Consider the following 18,424-nt stretch of genomic DNA (forward strand, 5'->3'; position numbering starts at 1 on the left):
TGGATTGATGCGTTGCTTCGAGACCTTCATGTTCACTGTCCTCGGCCTATTTCTCTATTAAGTGACAACCAGTTTGCGATTCATATTGCAAATAATCCCGTGTTTCACGAACACACGAAACACATTGAGTTGGATTGTCATTTCATCCGGGAACGAGTAAACATGGGTTTTTTTTTAAGTCGTTGCATACTTCATCTCAAGATCAGATTGCGGATTTATTTATCAAGCCGATTTCGATCGAGAATTCTCGACATCTCTTGTCCAATATGAGAATTCATTCCATGTATTCTTTATCATGAGGATAGTGTTACAATATAGTATCCAAACAATCATATTTTTATCGATTCTTTCTATTATTTTTGTATATATCTTTTCCTGTTATATAGGATTGTTAGCTCTTTCATTGTTGTATTCTTGTTTAAAGTTTAATAAGAAATTTGAGAGTTTCTATTCTCTTTCCACAATTATGAATATGAAATTCTCAATTTATTAATATATACATCTAAGTGAATACAAGCTAAAACCTCAAGAACATCTCAAATTACACATTCAACTATAAACCACATTCTCTAGAATGATGGTTTGTTGCCTCCATGTTTGCTAGAGACTAGAGAGAAACTAAAATTTTCAAGAGAAGATCAAGATTTCCAAAATAAAGAAACGTTAACTTGCGCTTCCAGGATGGATGGATGGATGGATGGATGGATGAACGGCCACCGAGTGAATGATTCCTGAAGTTTCCAACGAGACCTGCAATGTTTTCCTTCCACCGAATAAAACAAAGGCTGCACCTTTACTTGCTGCTTTTGTGGTACAAATGCAAAAAAGAGCTACAAGGTACAAACAAATAGGGATGAACTAGGTTATGATGAAGATGGCTAATGTTTATTAGGGTATTGGCTAAAAGGCACAAGAGGACGATGACCGGTGAAAATCCATGATAAGAAGGGTGGCCACACTATGAGCAAGAGCTCCTAAGACCACAAACACGTGGAAAATCTGATGGCTGTGTCCAGCGATATCAAAAGTTCCGGGCTTCCATCTCTCTGGTACCCGAGTCACGTAGAATGCTGCCCCTAAAGCGTATGATATGGCCATAATGAGCTCGTAACCAAGGGCAACGACCACACTGGGGTGATCCCAGTGAAGGAAAAGCACATGTGTGGCCGGGATCACGCCCGAGAATCCCATTGTGAGGAAAATCGCTGCTCTGAACGATCTAAAGCGAGGAGCTGAGAGAGCTGGAGCGAGGAGAGTGATGATGGCGAGGAGACCGAGGGTGGAGATGGAGGAGAGGTAGAGGAGGCGCCAATAAGGGTGGCAGGAGAAGGCGTAGTAGATAGGGGCGAAGAATGAGCAGACTATCATGAGGGAGATCCCGGCATAGTCCAAGCGCCAAAAGAAGAGGTTGAAACGTTTGGAGTGGCAAGCAAAGAGGTGAGAGAGGGAGCTGCAGATCAAACAACCCATTGCTCCACCTAAGAACACGAACCATGGCCATTTCGGAACAGTTTCTTGACCAACTTCTCCGTTAGGATAGAAGAGAGAGTTGTGTAGGGTGTGATTAAGGCTCGAGTCCTGCAAATACAAAAGATGATCATGTTTCATTACTTGAACAGATATAGAAACATTCTAGGTGGTGTATCCCCTAAAATGTCTCAGACCTTGTCTAACTCCATGAAAATGGATGACCATTTGAAATCGAGACTAGGAGAAGCAACACAATATCTACAGAATCCACAGTTTGTTATTTTCTCTGAATTATGTGAGAGAGAAATTCCAACAAAGCAGGAGAAAGCACAATATTGGCTTTCCTAAATACGATGAAAAATCGTATGTTCTTTGTCCTGCCAGACAAAAATTCAAGTGGGCAAAATAACATGTTCGAGTTTCAAACAAACGTGAAAGAAAGTCTCAGAAAACATCAAAAGCATCACGTGGTGGGGCATCTACAGCTACTTCTTAGCACAAAAAAGTTTAAATCTTTTTCTCACATTTGGACGAGGAATAGTGTTTTTTGTAATAGAATATGACACAGATGCTTACCTATAACCAGGACGACAGAATCATAGAGTCGGCAAAAACAATGTAAAAGATTATAAAAAAGGATAAGAATAAGAAGAAATCATACATGGAGCAGAGTATCGTTGCTGGAGAGGTAAACGTCATTCCCCGTTAACATAGACGGCCAGCGAATCACAGCTCTGTAAGTGGGTCCCAACACCCCCAGAAAAAAAAAATACTCGTTTGGTTGGAAAAAGGCAATTTTTCAGAAGGCGCAAGAAAAAAAGAGGAAATGGCGTATTTGCCCTCGAACATCTTACCCGGAGAAGCCGTTGATGATTCCGGCGAGGCCGAGCTCCGTCGTCTCCATGGAACTCACCACCGTCATCGCAACGAATATCAGAAATCCTCCCAGGTGCCTATCGATTTCATAAAAATTCCAGAATCCGAACAGAGATGATGTCAAAATCACGAACCCAGTCACCCGCGCTTTCGTGTATTATACGTATACGAAATTCAAATACGTACGTCCAAATGTTGAGCGTCTCGTTGTGCAAGGAGAAGATGCTGAGGAAGGTATCTCGGAGAGACCATTCGCATCGGTAATGGTCAATTATGAACTCGTTGTCCTTCAGATACCTCGGCAACTCCTCGAACTTCAACAATCTCCGTTCACATCTCGTCGTCTTCTTCACCTGGTCTCCGTTATCGAGCTTCGCATCGGTCGTCGCCATCTTCATCGCCGGGGATCTCCTCGTCCCTCTCCTTCGCTGCATGATTCTAATTCTGATTATTCTGAATCCGAATCCACCTAAGGTCTCTCTCTCTCTCTGTCGGAGCTCGCCGGAGAAAATGAGAAATTCAATCTCCGGTAACCTTTCCGACGAATTCGCTCTTCGCTTTTCGTTGATCCTCGTCGTTTCTTCTCCTACATGTACACATATATATATATATAGGGGACGAAACGAAACCTCGCCGAATTTGAAAAAGAGGAAAGCTTTTCCGTCGTCTCTTTACATGGCGATTTTGACTAGTCTTGATTCCACGTGTCAATATATCATTACTTAGAAGTCTGGATCACTGTGTGGGCAACTACATGTGATTATTGCTTCCCCGCTGAGTCTGTTTAAAACAAATTAAAGTTATGGTTGGAAGGTGAGAAATGCAAAAAATGTTGGGGCTAAATTACAAGTTGGCGGCTTCGCTGACGTCATAAATAAATCAAACCTTATTCTCATTCATATATTACTAAATTCCCCGCTCGAATTCCATTTATATCTATATTTTAAAATTTTAAGATTACTTAATTTTATTTCCTATTAGGTTCGCATTGGTTCGATATTATAACCCATGGAGTTATGAAATTTATTAGTTAAGTGTGAACAAATATATGGTAACGTGTACACGATAGCAATGATATTAAATGGATATGGCGTACGGTTAGCTTACCCAAATATAAATGTTGGGTTATTCGAATTAATGGTAGAAAAAAAATATAATTCGCGGTCCAAAATTTGATGTTTCCATGCATATGCATGATATATATTTATCATCAAATAATAAATTGAAGCATAAAATGTTAGAGATTGATGTCGAAATATTAGACCCAAAACCAAATTTTAAGGTATAAATATCTAAATTATTCGTATGAATCAATACCATATTATGTATATTTTGTTTTATAAAATATCATATTTGTTGCATGGGCAACCTCTTGCACACCACTTTGGTGGGTTAACCTAAACCCTCATAAATTTATTGTCATAGATTTGGGCAAGGTGGTTGGCCAATTAGGTCCATTAATGACAAGTATAATAACAAAAATTAAGTTAAAATTGGTGTTAATTATTTTAATTATGATACATAAAAATAATAGAAAAAATATTAACATAATATAATATATAACTAATAAAATCAAACTAATATTTTTTTATCACGTTATGGGCAATGAATATTTGTTGATGACCCATGACCCTTATGTGTGTGTGTGTGTATATACATTGAATAATATAATATATTATCTAGACAACATGCGCACATATATACATACGCATATACACGCACATACATACATATATATATATATATGTATGAAGCTGTCTTGATGCTGGCGTGAACGTGTTTCCTAGATTCTTGCTTGACTTGGTTGGTCCGTCTCTCATCTAAAATTAAATTCTTAGACGCCATACATTTATTCCTTCCGACCATACGATTGAGTAACTTATTTTCGGCGTTTAAATTAAATTTCTCCACTCTTATATAATCAACTCATACGGCATGATGAATTCCCGAATTTGGATCCTTAGTGAAGCTTTTAGATTAGAAATTTTCATGAATATTATATAACGAAAACACTTTCAAAAAGGATTATTAATTGTATTTAAAAAAAACTAACAAATAATTATATTACATACTCCTAATTATCTTTGATAAAACTCTAATGATAATTCAAAATTGTTATCATTTATATACATTTTTGTTTTTGTTAAAAACGAATCATAGAACACAAGTGCAAATTGGGGAATCGAAATCTACATGGGGAAAGTTTCGAAGAGAATTTGACCAAAAGAAATATTAGGGGCAATTTTGAGAATATCTAGAAAATATGAGGCCTTTTCGTTAATTCTGAAGACAATCCTTCGAACCATATGAAAAATTCCATTATCTCCCGCCTTAAATTAAATTCCCTCCACACTCTCATATCTCTTCCCTCTCCTTTTAGTCTTACCCAAAAACAAAAGACTTTTTCTTCGTCTTGATTTCTCATGTGGTGCTGAGTTCTTGAAAAAATGCCGGCTTTGGGCAACATTTCTTTGTCGGAATCTCTCGCTCTCCCTCGTTGCACTGCTCCGTTTCTAGCGAATACGGAGTCGGCCGATTCGAGCGGTTCGCTCGCGGAATCTGCGAAAACCCTTGCCGGAGACCGCAATTGGAATCAAATACCGAAGCTTCCGGTAGCGGAAAATGGCGGAGAGGCATGTAATGTCACCGGAATCAGTGTTTTCAGCCGGAGGAAGGGTCTGTCGGATCGAGCCAAGAAAGGGTCGAGTTTGGAAGAGCATGTGAGGGCTTGGGTCAGGAGGAAAGCGGAGGCGGGAGTTCCAGAGTCGAAATGTTTCCTTCCATTTCTTGTCGGAGCTAAAAAGATGGTATTTATCTTCCATTTCTTTCTCCTTTTTGAGTTTTCGATATGGGAATCATGGTGGGTTTTCGATACGGAGTAAAAAGAAATGTGTATAGATTCCCGGGTTTAAAGATTCTTGATTTCTTGTTCAAGGCCTCATCCTGTAGGATCCATCTATTAATGGAAACATGTTCTTGAAGTATTGGTGAGATTTTTGGATTCAGGAGAATTTAAGTATCTTGTTACTATTGCATTAATCTGATTCCAGAATCTTGAAGTAACTTGTTTCGATTTGTAAGATCTCCAGATCCTTGTCACAATGACTATGCAATTTGGTTTCAGGCTGACTGTCTTGTTTGCCATAAGCTCGTATACCCGGGCGAAGAATTGCTGTGTTCAGTTCGTGGTTGTCAAGGAGCCTATCACCCATCATGTGCGAAGGAAAGTCTCGGGTTTTCCAACTTAGGGAAATTCAGGTGCCCTCAACATGTAAGCTCCCATGTGTTTATGGTAACAGTTTGCAAATAATATGCACAGATGCATTGCATAGCGAATACACCCTGTAGCTTTCACATAGTTGTATTATTGCTAGATCTCTGCAAGGGATTCAGATTGTGAAGTTAGTGTAGCTACTAGGAGATCCATAAGGAAGTTTTATTGTTCAAAGTCCGATTAATTTCAGCAGCCTAATGGTTTGTTTCGGTTGAAACACTCAAGGAATTGATCACTTCTTCTCATATGTTGTCCTTCATTACCACATCTGATCTGATAGAATCGTGTATGCAGGAATGTTTTGTCTGCAAACAGAGAACCCAATGGCGATGTGTAAGATGCGCCATAGCTGCCCATGATAAGCATGCTCCGTGGTCAAATGAAGTGTTCCATCTTAAAAACCAACCGGGACGAGCAGTTTGTTGGAGGCATCCTGCTGATTGGCGGCTAGATTTAAAGGTCGATTTTCCGTTTCCCTTCATTTGTTAGGCCCTCTACGTAGTTTCCTACTCTGAATTCTCATTTTTCATTTTATCGTCCTCATTCACAGGACTGATACTATGACTATATCTGTTGATTGAGCAGCATGCAGTTGCACAGAGAGACATGGAGGTCAGTTTCTCTCTGCTTAATCTCATTCTTCGTATTCTATCCTCATTTTAAAGTGGGAAAGTGAATTCTCCTGTACTGTAAAATTTCAGGGGATCTTTTGCCAATTACCTCTGCCCTATGTTGACGAGGAATTCAAGATTGACTTAACATGGAAAGATTCTGTCACCAAAGATGAACCTCCTCCTTATGTGCACATTAGGCGCAGTATCCTTGATACATTTGCTACTGTCTGAAAACATACGGTTTTCAGACAACTTCTTCATAAATGGTTTTGCCAGTTTATGATCCTTGATTTGCATGTTCCCACATGAGGGTATTTCCTTGACTTGGTTCAGATATTTACTTAGTCAAGAAGAAGCGAGACAATGCCAATGATGGTGTTGGATGCACAAACTGCGGTCCCGCTTGCTCTAGAAGCTGCGTTTGCAGGTAGTATCGCTCTGTTGTTCAGAATGCTTATCGAACTTAACAAGGAAAGGAAAATACTTTGTTTTTTTCTTTGCATTTGTTGGATGATCAACTTGTTTTGAAACATGATTATCAGAGTTCAATGCATAAGCTGCTCAAAGGTTTGTAGTTGTCCTGAGACCTGTGGCAACAGACCCTTCCGCAAGGACAAGAAGATCAAAATTGTTAAGGTGAAAAAAAAGGAATGGACGATTTTCTCTTCTGTTCTACATTCCTTTTTCTCGATGCCGAGTATTTGATTCTGCTGTCTGCAGACAGAATTCTGCGGCTGGGGAGTAGAAGCAGCTGAAACTATCAACAAGGATGACTTCATCATCGAGTATATTGGTGAAGGTAAGTTGTAGGAATGTATAGTAAGATGGTTTTTGGAAAGGAACAGAGCATTAAATGATAATGTCTCACTTTTTATCCAGTAATAAGTGATGCTCAATGTGAGCAAAGGCTGTGGGATATGAAGCACAAAGGCATGAAGGACTTTTACATGTGCGAAATCCAAAAAGATTTCACGATAGATGCAACGTTCAAGGGGAATGCCTCCCGTTTTCTGAACCACAGTTGCGTACCCAACTGCGTTTTGGAGAAATGGTGAGTGACCCTTTGTGAATCTGTGCAATGCCTGGCTGGAGAAATCCCGGTTTTAAGGGTTCTATCTCTGACCATTTTTCAACAGGCAAGTCGAGGGCGAGATCCGTGTGGGTGTTTTTGCTGCTCGGAAAATAGAAGCAGGAGAGCCACTTACGTATGACTACAGGTATATTTGCAGACGATGGATCTTCTTCTTCTTCTTCTTCTTCTTCTTCTTCTTCTTCTTCTTCATAATTCTGGGTTTCTTGTTGCAGATTTGTGCAGTTTGGGAGCGAAGTGAGGTGCCAGTGTGGAGCTAAGAACTGTCAAGGGTACCTGGGGACAAAGAGGAAAGAACCCAACTGCTTGGTTGTGTCATGGGGAGCTAAACGCAGAAGGGTCTTCCACCGGTCTTTTGGCCACAAATTGCGGCAAGACTAGCTTCGTCGTCATCACACGGCCAACATCATTACCACAACAAAAAAAAACAACTGTAAGATTTGCATTTGGTTTCATATATCTGTAACGTTGCATACACCGAAAGAGAAGGCCCTTGTTGGTGTTCATTTAAAGACTGGTTGATCCTGTCCAGGAACGACTGTAACCGAGAAACCTGTGTTTTCTCTCTCTATTTTGTGAGCTTTGAAATCGAAACTTATGATTCTTCATAGTGTTGTAATCTTTCATAAATGATCTTTGGTTTTGTTTGTTGATTGCTTTGGTTGGAGAAGAAACTGTATACGTGGAATCTGAAGTTAGGTCTTTCTCATCGTCTTTTTTTTGTTGTTGTTGAATACGATGTTCCTTTTTGTTAGTTTTCTTGTCTTCCAAGTCATGTCAGGGTTTCCTCGCTGATTTTTTTTTTGGCAGGGGTGGTTAAATCGAATGGTTATAATTTATATACAATTGAAAAACCGAATCCAAACTCGTAAATAAAAAATAATCAAAAAAATCTTAAATTATTTTAAAAGTATTTTTATCATAACCAAATCAAATCCAAAATGAATATAAGCGAATTCAATATAAAAACCAAACCATTCTGATTTTTTTTAAAGCGAAATAATTGAACTCAAATATAACCGAAAACATAGTTACCCCGAAGATAACGAGCTTTGGGATCTCGAGCTCGGAGAAGTTAGAATGATGCATAGAGGAAGAGCACCGGGGTCGAGTATTTGATCTCGGTGCAAAGTTATATTGTGTTCAAACAAACAACAAAGAATAAGAGGCTTCGGTTTTTGGACAGAAAACATAGTTTTCGGACAAAAGAACATCTCCCATTAGTACCATACCCGAGGCATAGCATGATGATGGCTGTCTCCGCAATCTTTTATTGCGTTCTGTAACAAAACAAAAGCACAGAAGAGAACTAGAAAACGGAGTAACATTCATATCGGTCAGGAAGCCTAAAGGATCTTTCGTTCTTTTTATGACGACTTCCAAATCTCATTTCTGTGAATAAGTTGCGGGAGATTGGAGTCATCAGCAAGTAATGATACATGAACTCACCAACAGAAACCAGTCTCTAAGCAGCAATTTCGACCTTTTTCGCTTGCTCTGTAGCAGCTGCCTTGGCAGGCTTGCGGGCAATTTTCGCTTCGGGTTTTTCTATTCCTTGGATATCGACAATTCTCAACTTTGTCAATTCCTGGGCACCAAGTTTCCAAAATATCAGAAAAACAAAAAGATCTTACATATAGAAGGCGGAGAGTACCAAAAGAAAAAGGAAAAGAAGAGAGCGAAGCAAATGAACAAGTATCTACTAAACAAACGCGTTTCAATGTACCTGCCGATGTCCTTTTGTTCTCCTATAGTTCTTCCGTCTTTTCTTCTTGAAAATGAGCACTTTTGCATCCAAAGCCTGTCACTCACTCACAAGGTATTTTATTTCGGTTAGATGGAAATACTTGTTGTGTCTCTGTTTCTTTTCAACATATGCAATAGAATGATATGATCTACAACAATTCCGCCACACATGTAAATTTTCCCAACATAAAGCTAATGAAACAGTGACTATTGCGTTGTTTTTTCCATCTAGTGACACTAAAGTGCCAAATTAATGAAAACACGAGCACATGAAACATTCAGATATCATAGTTTGGAAACAAACAGGAGTACACATAGTCATGAAGCATACTTCTATTCATTATAGTAGTTGCAAGAAGATATCACAAAGTCTTTCAGCAACTCTATCAGGAGCTGATTGGAACCTGGATTTTCTCATTCACTTTCTAAATGCCATTATAACAGAGGTTTTCCACCTTTAAGTATAAAATTCTTTGTCAATTAGTTTTACACACAATGGGTCAACTACACAAGAAATAGCTATCCATCTACATGCGGAATCTCCTAGCAAAACCAAAATATACAAGTGGATGCAACACTTACATGCTCTTCCACGACAGCATGAACAGCTGCATCGGGCACAACCGGTCGACCAATGATCGTCTGGCTACTTGAACCCAGTAGAAGAACCTTGCTCAGAAGTAACTACAAAGTAACACCAGGAAGCAATAGTGGCAAATATTAATCATAAATTGGAAAAATAGGTGCATCATTCTTGGGAGAGTAAACTGAAATGCCAGAGCATGAAACAGAACATCCAATCATAGAACCACAAAGGACCACAGACAGAGCTCTTCGACATTATTGGTCATATGCAAGCTGCAAAGAGCTAAAAGGAAAGCGATCAGGCAACTCACGTTACTATAACTTTGGACTTTCCCTTTCAATGAAGACTAGTTGATTCATTTCAAATTTAGAACAAACTCAGACACAACACTTTCTCATGCAGCTCAAAATTAAAAAAAAAAAAAAGATATCAACAAGACCCATCAAGGTGTTAGACTGTTTGAGCGATGCCAGGATGAAACAAACAACTGTTTCAATTGAACGAAGATGCAAAACCAGTCTCCAATTGCTCTATGAGGGTGGGCAAACAAGCATTTGCAAATTGATCATAAGGGCAGTCCAATTCAATTAGGAATCTCGACAGAAACTTAGTAGGAAACAAGTAGAGTTTTGAATTCAGAAAATGAAAACGCTGTCTGAACAACTGCTTCAACCGATTTGGTTGTTGAGATCCTGAGACGTACGTTTCTTCACAACAAGCTAAAGATACAGAATACCAATAAGCAATTAAGTATACCTTCTCATTCACGTCACAGAATTTCAATCTCTCGACGAAAATGGAATCCCCATTGCTCACTTTAAACTGATGCGAACCGATCTACACAAGAACACAGGTTTTATCCTCATAAGAAATGTAAAATGGAATAACTTTCTTTTCAAAATAGACACCAAGGCCTGTCAACAAAACCTGGACAACGGCAAAAACAGGCTCGTACGGTTTGAAAACTCGCTCGGAAACTTGGAGAGGACCCAACACCTTGTACCCAATCTCCGCCGCCTCCGCCTCCTTCTCCGCAGGAGAATATACCCTATCCAGATCCATCTCCGTCGCATTCTCCTCCCCCTCCCACTCCTCCTCTTCCTCGCTGCTATCTCCCTCACCGTCGTCGCTATCATCAGGAGTCGATGAGAACAGACGAACCTCCGAGCGAGGCCAAAGAGTGTACCATAGAGAATCCGGTGCAATGCTCCGGGTCGGGTTTAGTGTTCCGAGAGAGATATCGGAGACTTCGGGAACCGATCTCCGCAGCGAAGAGACGGAACGCGATTGGCTGCCGGAGAGAACCGCCGTGGCGCGGCGGCTAAGCTCGCGAAGGCATCGACGTGTCGCCATTGGAGGGCGCGAAGATGAGACTAGGGTTTTTACACTGGCTCAGAGGTTTTATTCTCCGTCTTACTAGTCACACTAAACCTGCTCAATGAACCAGAGGCTCTCACTCTTTTTTTTATATATTAACAAAAGTAATACTCTGAATAAATACTTTAACTTTTAATTTAATAATATAATAATATTAAAATATATTAAATTAATATATCAATTTTTGAAATTGTACTGAATTAATATTTAATTCCTGAAATTGAGAGTAATCTCAACGGGGGCGTTTTCAAAAATGATTTTAATTGTCATTGTACTTCAAGGTGACCTTGTAATTTCGATAATTCCAATTTTAACTTTGAATAAATATTTATTTTTTTATTATTATTTTATTCAGGAGATTTTAATTCATTTTCGAAAAAATTTAATATTTCTTTTATCCGGTTTAATGTTTCTTCTAAAAATGGGAGGCAATGTCCGTTATAATTATCTTTCGATGAATGTTTCCTAAAGTACTCGATTTTTATTTCTTTTATTATGATTAATTTATTAATTTCTGTAATTATATTATTAATTTGTTCTCTTTCTATTAAATATTGCATTTTTCTTACACTATCTACTGTTTCGAAATATCGTACTGGTGCATCTAATAATTCAATATTTTTCTTATATATTTTTTTCATTCTAATCGTTATGGTTTTCGATAAATTCTCTTTTAATTTCTCTTACTGCGTTAAATATTGAACTAATCATTTTTATTCTTCTATTTTCTTCATTAAGTTCATTCCGTTCGATTGTTCCATAAGTTCATCATCTAAATATACTTTCTATAGTTTCAACTAATAATTGTTCAAGATGATCTAGACATGGTAAACTTTCAAGATTTAATAGGGATAATTTTTCGATAAAGTCTTCGTTGAGATTCATTTAGTCAGATTGTTGATTTCTGATATTGTTTTGTTGGTTTAGTGCTCTATGATGTACTGTTTATGAGCTTTATTTAGATACATTTGATGTATTGATACTTTCTATGGGTTTTATGAGAGTATTTGATTCATTACATGTTCTTGCATATTAGATCTGTTATGATATCCGTGTATCATTATGAATGATACTAAACTCCCTAGTCTTGTGTCGTTATGGGAATAACGATATAATAAGACTAGTATGATGTGTGATTGATGATCATAGCGTTGATCATAGGTATTTGATACAATCATAGTCATAGGTATTCGTTGGAGAACGGAATACTGGATTGACCCGCATGAGATTGTCACATGGACTAGCGTCATGACTTGAATCTCATATGGCGGTTTCATGATTGGATCCTAAGACCTGAGATATCTACGGAATCCAACATGAGGAGTTGCGTGCTTTGAATACGTCAAACGTTCTGCGTAACAAGAGAACTATAAAGGCGTGTATCAGGTACGAAACGAATCATGTAATGGATTGTAGATAGTCAAGATGGGATTTGTACCTCTTGTAAAAGAGAGAGATATCGCTGGGCCCCTCGTGTGAGCGAGAGTGTAGAAATGTGTGACCGCACTATAGACGAACGTCGTCTATTTCAGACAGTTGAACTCAGTGAACGAGAAAGCAGTCGAATCAGATAAGGTGGCTTGTTCATGCCTTATGTTCGACATATGATATCACGATACAAAAGGATCATCAACCGGAATCATCTCTGGCGTTCGTAAAGATCACGAACAAACTCTATTCGAGATAGGTAGTCATAGTGTCTTGCTAGAGACCGCCTATGACTTGTATATCCGAAATAGAGATTTCGGATTATACTGCTATATCGAATGAGCCTAAAGGGTCGCACACGCAGGGAAGGACAAAACGCACGAGAAAACGACGGAAAAACCAAGACGGAAGAGTCTGGAACGGACGGACCAGACGGTCCGCCGTGCCAGACCCGACGGTCCAGAACGGATTTTCCGTTCCAGAAGGTCTGGAAGGACGGTCCACTAATGCCAGACCGTCCGTTCTACGTGCTGGAACGGACGGTCCGCGTGTATTTCTGGACCGTCCGTTCCGGGCTCCAGTTTTTCCGAAATTAAACCGAATTAGGGTTAAATCACCTTATAAGAAGGAGATGAAAAACCCTAACTCGTGAGTAGACTAAGAGAGCCAACTTTTGGCAGAAAAGAGAGAGTTTTTGGAGATCCAAAAACGAGTTCTAAGTCTCGAGATTTCTCGGTGCACATATCGAATAGAGATTCGAGTCCTAGCAGACAAGTTCCAACCGTTGGAATCCATCCCGTGGTGTGGATACGTGTAGAGGGCGAGGTATTCTTCCTGCCTTTCGTGATCAGACGTGTTCTTCGATTGATACAGACCCCGGATCGATTGAGGTAAGCGTTCTAACGTTTCTACGATTCAATAGCAGCATGGTTCTAGGGTTCTATAAAAATTTTGTTTTACTTCCGCTGCGCAAACCCTAGAATCGATCTCTTAGGAATTAGATTCGCTCATGAGATCCCAGGAAACCCAAGATGTTTTTCGTAATTTAGAATAGTCTTCTTGGTTTTCTTCCGACTGCTCAGTGTTGAATAATAAAAGATGATGATTCTTGTATTCTTAATCTTGGATTAAGTCGTAACAACGATTTTCGATCTGGTTCTATTGGTGTTAGTGGTCTTTTTAAATAAATTATTGGTTTAAATAAATCATCTATTTCTATAATATCTTTGTTTCTAAAATTTAAACTGTGATGACTATTTGTTAATGTGTAGTTAATCTGATAGGTTATAGAAAATGGATGATTTCTTTTTTCCATGAAATCCGTTCTATCTAGTTTGTATTGGATAACTATAGAATTATCCAAGTCTTTATCTTTTAATGATAATCCGAGTTGTATATTAATGTTAAATTTAATTTTTCCAAAAGAAATATTTCATTTTCCTTCAACTATAATACTTTCTTTATAATTGGTTAATCTGTCATCTCTAATTTGAAAGGTAATCGGAGAATCGATACCTTCTTTGAATGTTGATTTTATAATTATTTGAATAGTACTACAGTGTATGTAGGCTATTTGTTTTCTTTGTTTTTCGGGACAATTTCTGAGCTGTTCTAAGATTTGTTCTTTGTTAATAATCGGTAGAATGAGTTCTCCTGTAGTTTGTTCAATTGGTACTGGTGTTTCTCCTACCATGATTCCGAACTTTATTATGTTTGTTCTTGATAATTGTTTTTTTATTTTTCCTATTATAGTCTGTTCAAAGTTTTCATCTTTTTGAAGATCAAAACTTATTTTTCGTATTTTGTTTATGTCTATAATTCCATCAAAGAGAACTTTATTATGTTTGTTCTTGATAATTGTTTTTTTATTTTTCCTATTATAGTCTGTTCAAAGTTTTCATCTTTTTGAAGATCAAAACTTATTTTTCGTATTTTGTTTATGTCTATAATTCCATCAAAGAAATATTGTTCATCTGATTGTATAAAATTATCAAATGCAGAAGTTGATATCATACCTGATTTGCTTTTGTAGATAATAATCCCTGTCGGTTGGTGTTGGTGATGATCGTTTCCTTGTTGGTGATCCGAGATCTTATCGATTTTTTGATTTTGTTTAAGCTAATGTTTGGTTCCAGAATTCTGGAATAATCGATTTGTGATTCAAATGAATCTGTTCAGGGCCTCCAGAAGATAGAAATCTTCAAGTCAATCTCTTGATAGAGATTTTTCAGAGAGAGTTCTGAAACAAAGGGTTTATTTCACTATGCCTTCTCCAAATGAAGAGGTCACATATTTATACAACTTTGGAACCCTTATCAGCTAAGAATGGAATCTTATGTTGGGGCCCAATTCTTACACTTGTCACTACGTAATTATACACTATAGATTTCAGTGATAAGGTTTTTGATAACCTTATCTTTTATTGGGTCCGACATATTACATCAACTAGTCACATGGTTTTTTCCTCACATGTCTTCAGACTTTTCGGATGGTGGCTGGATGCTCCTTTTCATTTTGTCCTTTAGTTCTTTGCAGATAGTGCATTTATGGTCGTCATACCTCATCAGGAAGCTGCAGAGCTGTTCCTTGATAGATTCTTCTAGTCCTGCGAATTTTCCTTCTAAATGATAGAAGTCTAATTCGAAATCTGCTACTGCTTGCATTTCTTCCTTTGAGATAGTTTTCTTGTTGTAGGTGATCATCAGCACATTACTGCTGGCATAATTGACTTTGATCTCTGAATCCGCAAGGATCCTTCTTGATGCCTTGAAAACTTCAAGTAATGAATGAGCTTCCAAATCATCTGGAATCTCATAATCTGATGCATTATCTCTTGGAGGCAGTTCTCCCTTTGCTACTCCAAGGTGTATCACCGCCTGTGACTGTATAATCTTATCCTTTCCGAAGATCGGGATTGAACTCTTAATCTTTATAAAAATAGTTTTTTCCTTTGCGAATCGTTCAAAGTAATTTCTGATAATTGGTTTCATCTTTCGTGGAAATTCTTCGAATATTCTCATCGAGTCAGTGTAGATACTGTCGACTAGTCCATGTTGAAGATAATCAAAGGCTAGCAATGGGTTGGCTTCTCCAATGAAGATAGCCTTTGGTCCAGTTCTAGTCATTTTCGGGTAAAAACCCATGGTAGTATGTTTTTCCTTATAGTCCACTAGAGACGCCCAGTAGGACTGATACTTCTCGAGGGTTACCTTTTTTAGGGCCTCTTTTTCTTGTGTGGTTGGTATTTAGGCTATTTTGGGTATTTTCATTGAGGGTAATTGTGCTTTTGGTTCAACTGGTTGTTTTTGGGCCATGGTTTTGTATGATTCGTTCAAGGCTTTTTGGGCTTCTTCTTTGGTCTGGAAGGCCTGGTGTGAAACTTTCTTTCCGTTGGTATGTTGCGAAAATATCGTATAGTCTGCGTATATTCCTCTGAATGGTCCACTAAAGATAGCATACCATTTGTTTGGTTTTTCTTCCACCTTGATGTCGGTAGGAAGTGTTACCTTATCTGATTCTGCTTGTTCTTGTTTTTTATCTTCTTCTACTGGTGTTCCACCAGTTGCTTTTATTATGATATTCAGAGATTTAATCAGCTCATCCCTCTCCTCAGAGAGTTTTGAGAGATTTTCCTGAATCATTTTGATCTGGTTTTTTTTTTTACTGATCTGATTCTGGATTGTCTTGATTATTCCTTCCATTCTCTTGTTAGAGTGTCTGCAAAACAATTATTTGCGGACTTAATATATCTGATATATGGTTCAAATTGATGTAATTCTAATTGTCATCGAATTAATCGTCCTTTTTGGAATTCTGGTTGAATTTTATATCTCCATAATCCTGTTACATATTGTGAATCAGTTCTTAATTCGAACCGTGTTTGTAATAAATCAATTTTCCATTTCTTTAGAGTTCGAAGACAAACAAGTGTTTCGAGCTCATGAATTGGATAGTTCATCTCAGTTTTTGAGAATATTCCTGAAATATATTTGCATAATATTGTATTTTGTTTTTCAGTTTTTGGTACTTCATTATTACTTGTACGACCGTATTGGTCAAGATGGAGTAATTCTTTTCCATCTTTTATTGCTAACATGCATCTTGCCCAAACTTCTTTGGATGCATCTATTTCAATAATCAGAAAGTCTTTGTTCGTTGGATTGTATAACTTTGGTAATATTTTTATATTTTCTTTTATATGTTTTACTAGATTTGTATCTTGGTTAGAACAATACCATGACACTTTGTCTGATATTTTCTTTTGTAATTGTTTTCGTTCTTTTGCTAGGGATTTGAGAAATCCTTGTTCAGAAACATATTTAAGGCACTCAAGGAACCTTTGTATTTGTTTTCTGTCTGTTAATTCGTTAGAAAATTGTTGTATTTTTCATGTACATTATTTGTTAGTTCAATTTCTCCGTTGTTATTTATCTTTAATCCAAGATATTCAATTTCTTGTTGTACTAATTTTGATTTCTTTTTAGAAATAATTAATCCCTTTTCTTTGCATCGTTCTAGAACGGTGATTAGTTTTTCAGTGTGTTCTGCTTGTGATCCGTTTGTAAATATTATGCTATCATCAATGTATGCTAGACAATATTCTTCTAATCCACGGAGATTTCTATCCATGAATTGTTGATATATTACTGGTGTTTGTTTTAATCCAAATGGAAGAACATTCCATTCATAATGTTTTTGTGGGGGGCATGAAAATGCCGTTAATGGTTTTGTTTCTTCTGACAATCGAAGTTGTCAGTATCCTGATTTAGCATTTAAACTGCTAAACCAATTTTTTCCTTTTATTCTTTCAAGAATGTAATCCTTTCTTGGTAATTTATAACTATTTCAATAGTTGCTTCATTTAGTTTTTTATAGTTTATCACCATTCTCATTTTTCCTCGTTTTATCTCATTATTATTTTCTACGTAGAAAGCTGGAGCCGAGTGTGGACTCGTACTTTCTCGTATAATACCTTTATCTAGTAGTTCCTTGCATTCTTTGGTGAATTCTTCTACATCTCTGTGAGTATATTGCATTTTATTTGGTACATTGATTTCATCTTCGAGGTTTTTTAGTTTTATTACTATTAATTCTTCATTTGTATTTTTTATATCTAATGGGTTATCGCAACATATTTCATCCAGTTTCTGTTCAATATGAGTCATACTTATAAATGTTAGTTTGTTTTTTTAAATCTTCTATAATAGATTTTATTATTTCATTTTTTGTTATTATTTTTGTTGTAACTAATTCTGATTTTTGGTTTTCAATTTCAGGTGCTTTTATACTAATCGTTTTTATTCTCTGTATCAATTGTTGATATAATTTTAGGAAATTATTTCCTATAATTATATCGAATCCAAAATCATGCTGATATATTATTTTTGCTAGAAATATTTTAGTCTCAATAATTATTGATACGTGTTGAGCTACATACCAGATTTCATGGGCTGATTTATCAGCCACAACTATCCTAGTGGTTTTTCTAATCGTATCCATTTTTTGATGATATTTCTTTTAGCAAAACATAGAGTTGCTCCGGTGTCTATGTATACTAATAGTTTTTTCTTGGGAAAATGACATTTTCCTACACCAACTTTGCAAAATGTGACATTTTCCTACACGAATTTTTAATTTGACAAAAAACTACACCAAATTATCAAATGTGCCAAATTGATACACGAACTACCCGATTTAACTGCAATTTCCTACACAATCCGAAAACGGTGTTAAGTGCTGACGTGGCATGCCACGTGGCGGCTGACATGGCACGCCACATAGATTTTTTGTCACATCAGCATGCCACGTCATATTTTTTAAAAAATTCTGAAAAATATGAAAAAAAATCGATTTTTTTTTAAATTTAAAATAAAATAAATAAATAGAAAAATATATATATATATATATATATATATTCATATATATTCATATCTATATACAAATAAAAATATAAATATATATAC

At 37.1% G+C, this 18,424-nt stretch overlaps 3 protein-coding genes across 4 annotated transcripts; 1 reads left to right on the plus strand and 2 right to left on the minus strand.

Moving 5' to 3' along the window:
* Positions 1-471: 471 nt before the first annotated feature.
* Positions 472-2,956, minus strand: LOC104819901 (heptahelical transmembrane protein 2-like). The gene is made up of 4 exons (XM_010550192.2): positions 2,533-2,956; positions 2,325-2,423; positions 2,132-2,204; positions 472-1,578 (listed from the first exon to the last, which is right to left on the minus strand). The coding sequence occupies exons 1-4, from the start codon at positions 2,778-2,780 to the stop codon at positions 901-903; spliced, it is 1,098 nt and encodes a 365-aa protein (XP_010548494.1). The 5' UTR covers positions 2,781-2,956; the 3' UTR covers positions 472-900.
* A 1,760-nt stretch (positions 2,957-4,716) lies between these two features.
* Positions 4,717-8,040, plus strand: LOC104819902 (histone-lysine N-methyltransferase ASHR3). The gene is made up of 11 exons (XM_010550193.1): positions 4,717-5,153; positions 5,471-5,617; positions 5,915-6,079; positions 6,206-6,232; positions 6,322-6,436; positions 6,568-6,661; positions 6,777-6,870; positions 6,955-7,033; positions 7,114-7,285; positions 7,371-7,451; positions 7,540-8,040. Exons 1-11 carry the CDS (start codon positions 4,794-4,796, stop codon positions 7,703-7,705), a joined length of 1,500 nt encoding a protein of 499 aa, XP_010548495.1. The 5' UTR covers positions 4,717-4,793; the 3' UTR covers positions 7,706-8,040.
* Positions 8,041-8,451: 411 nt separating this feature from the next.
* On the minus strand, positions 8,452-11,065 carry LOC104819903 (50S ribosomal protein L21, mitochondrial). Of its 2 annotated transcripts, XM_010550195.2 has the most exons (6): positions 10,584-11,065; positions 10,413-10,493; positions 9,653-9,754; positions 9,051-9,125; positions 8,774-8,912; positions 8,452-8,604 (listed from the first exon to the last, which is right to left on the minus strand). In XM_010550195.2, exons 1-5 carry the CDS (start codon positions 11,007-11,009, stop codon positions 8,790-8,792), a joined length of 807 nt encoding a protein of 268 aa, XP_010548497.1. In that variant the 5' UTR covers positions 11,010-11,065; the 3' UTR covers positions 8,452-8,604; positions 8,774-8,789. The 2 variants fall into 2 exon arrangements, with proteins under 2 accessions (XP_010548497.1, XP_010548496.1); XM_010550194.2 differs by lacking the exon at positions 8,452-8,604 and having other exon boundaries at positions 8,626-8,912; positions 10,584-11,064.
* Positions 11,066-18,424: the final 7,359 nt, after the last annotated feature.

Source organism: Tarenaya hassleriana, unplaced genomic scaffold, assembly GCF_000463585.1.
Source record: "Tarenaya hassleriana unplaced genomic scaffold, ASM46358v1 Cleome3, whole genome shotgun sequence".
Classification (NCBI taxonomy): Eukaryota; Viridiplantae; Streptophyta; class Magnoliopsida; order Brassicales; family Cleomaceae; genus Tarenaya; species Tarenaya hassleriana.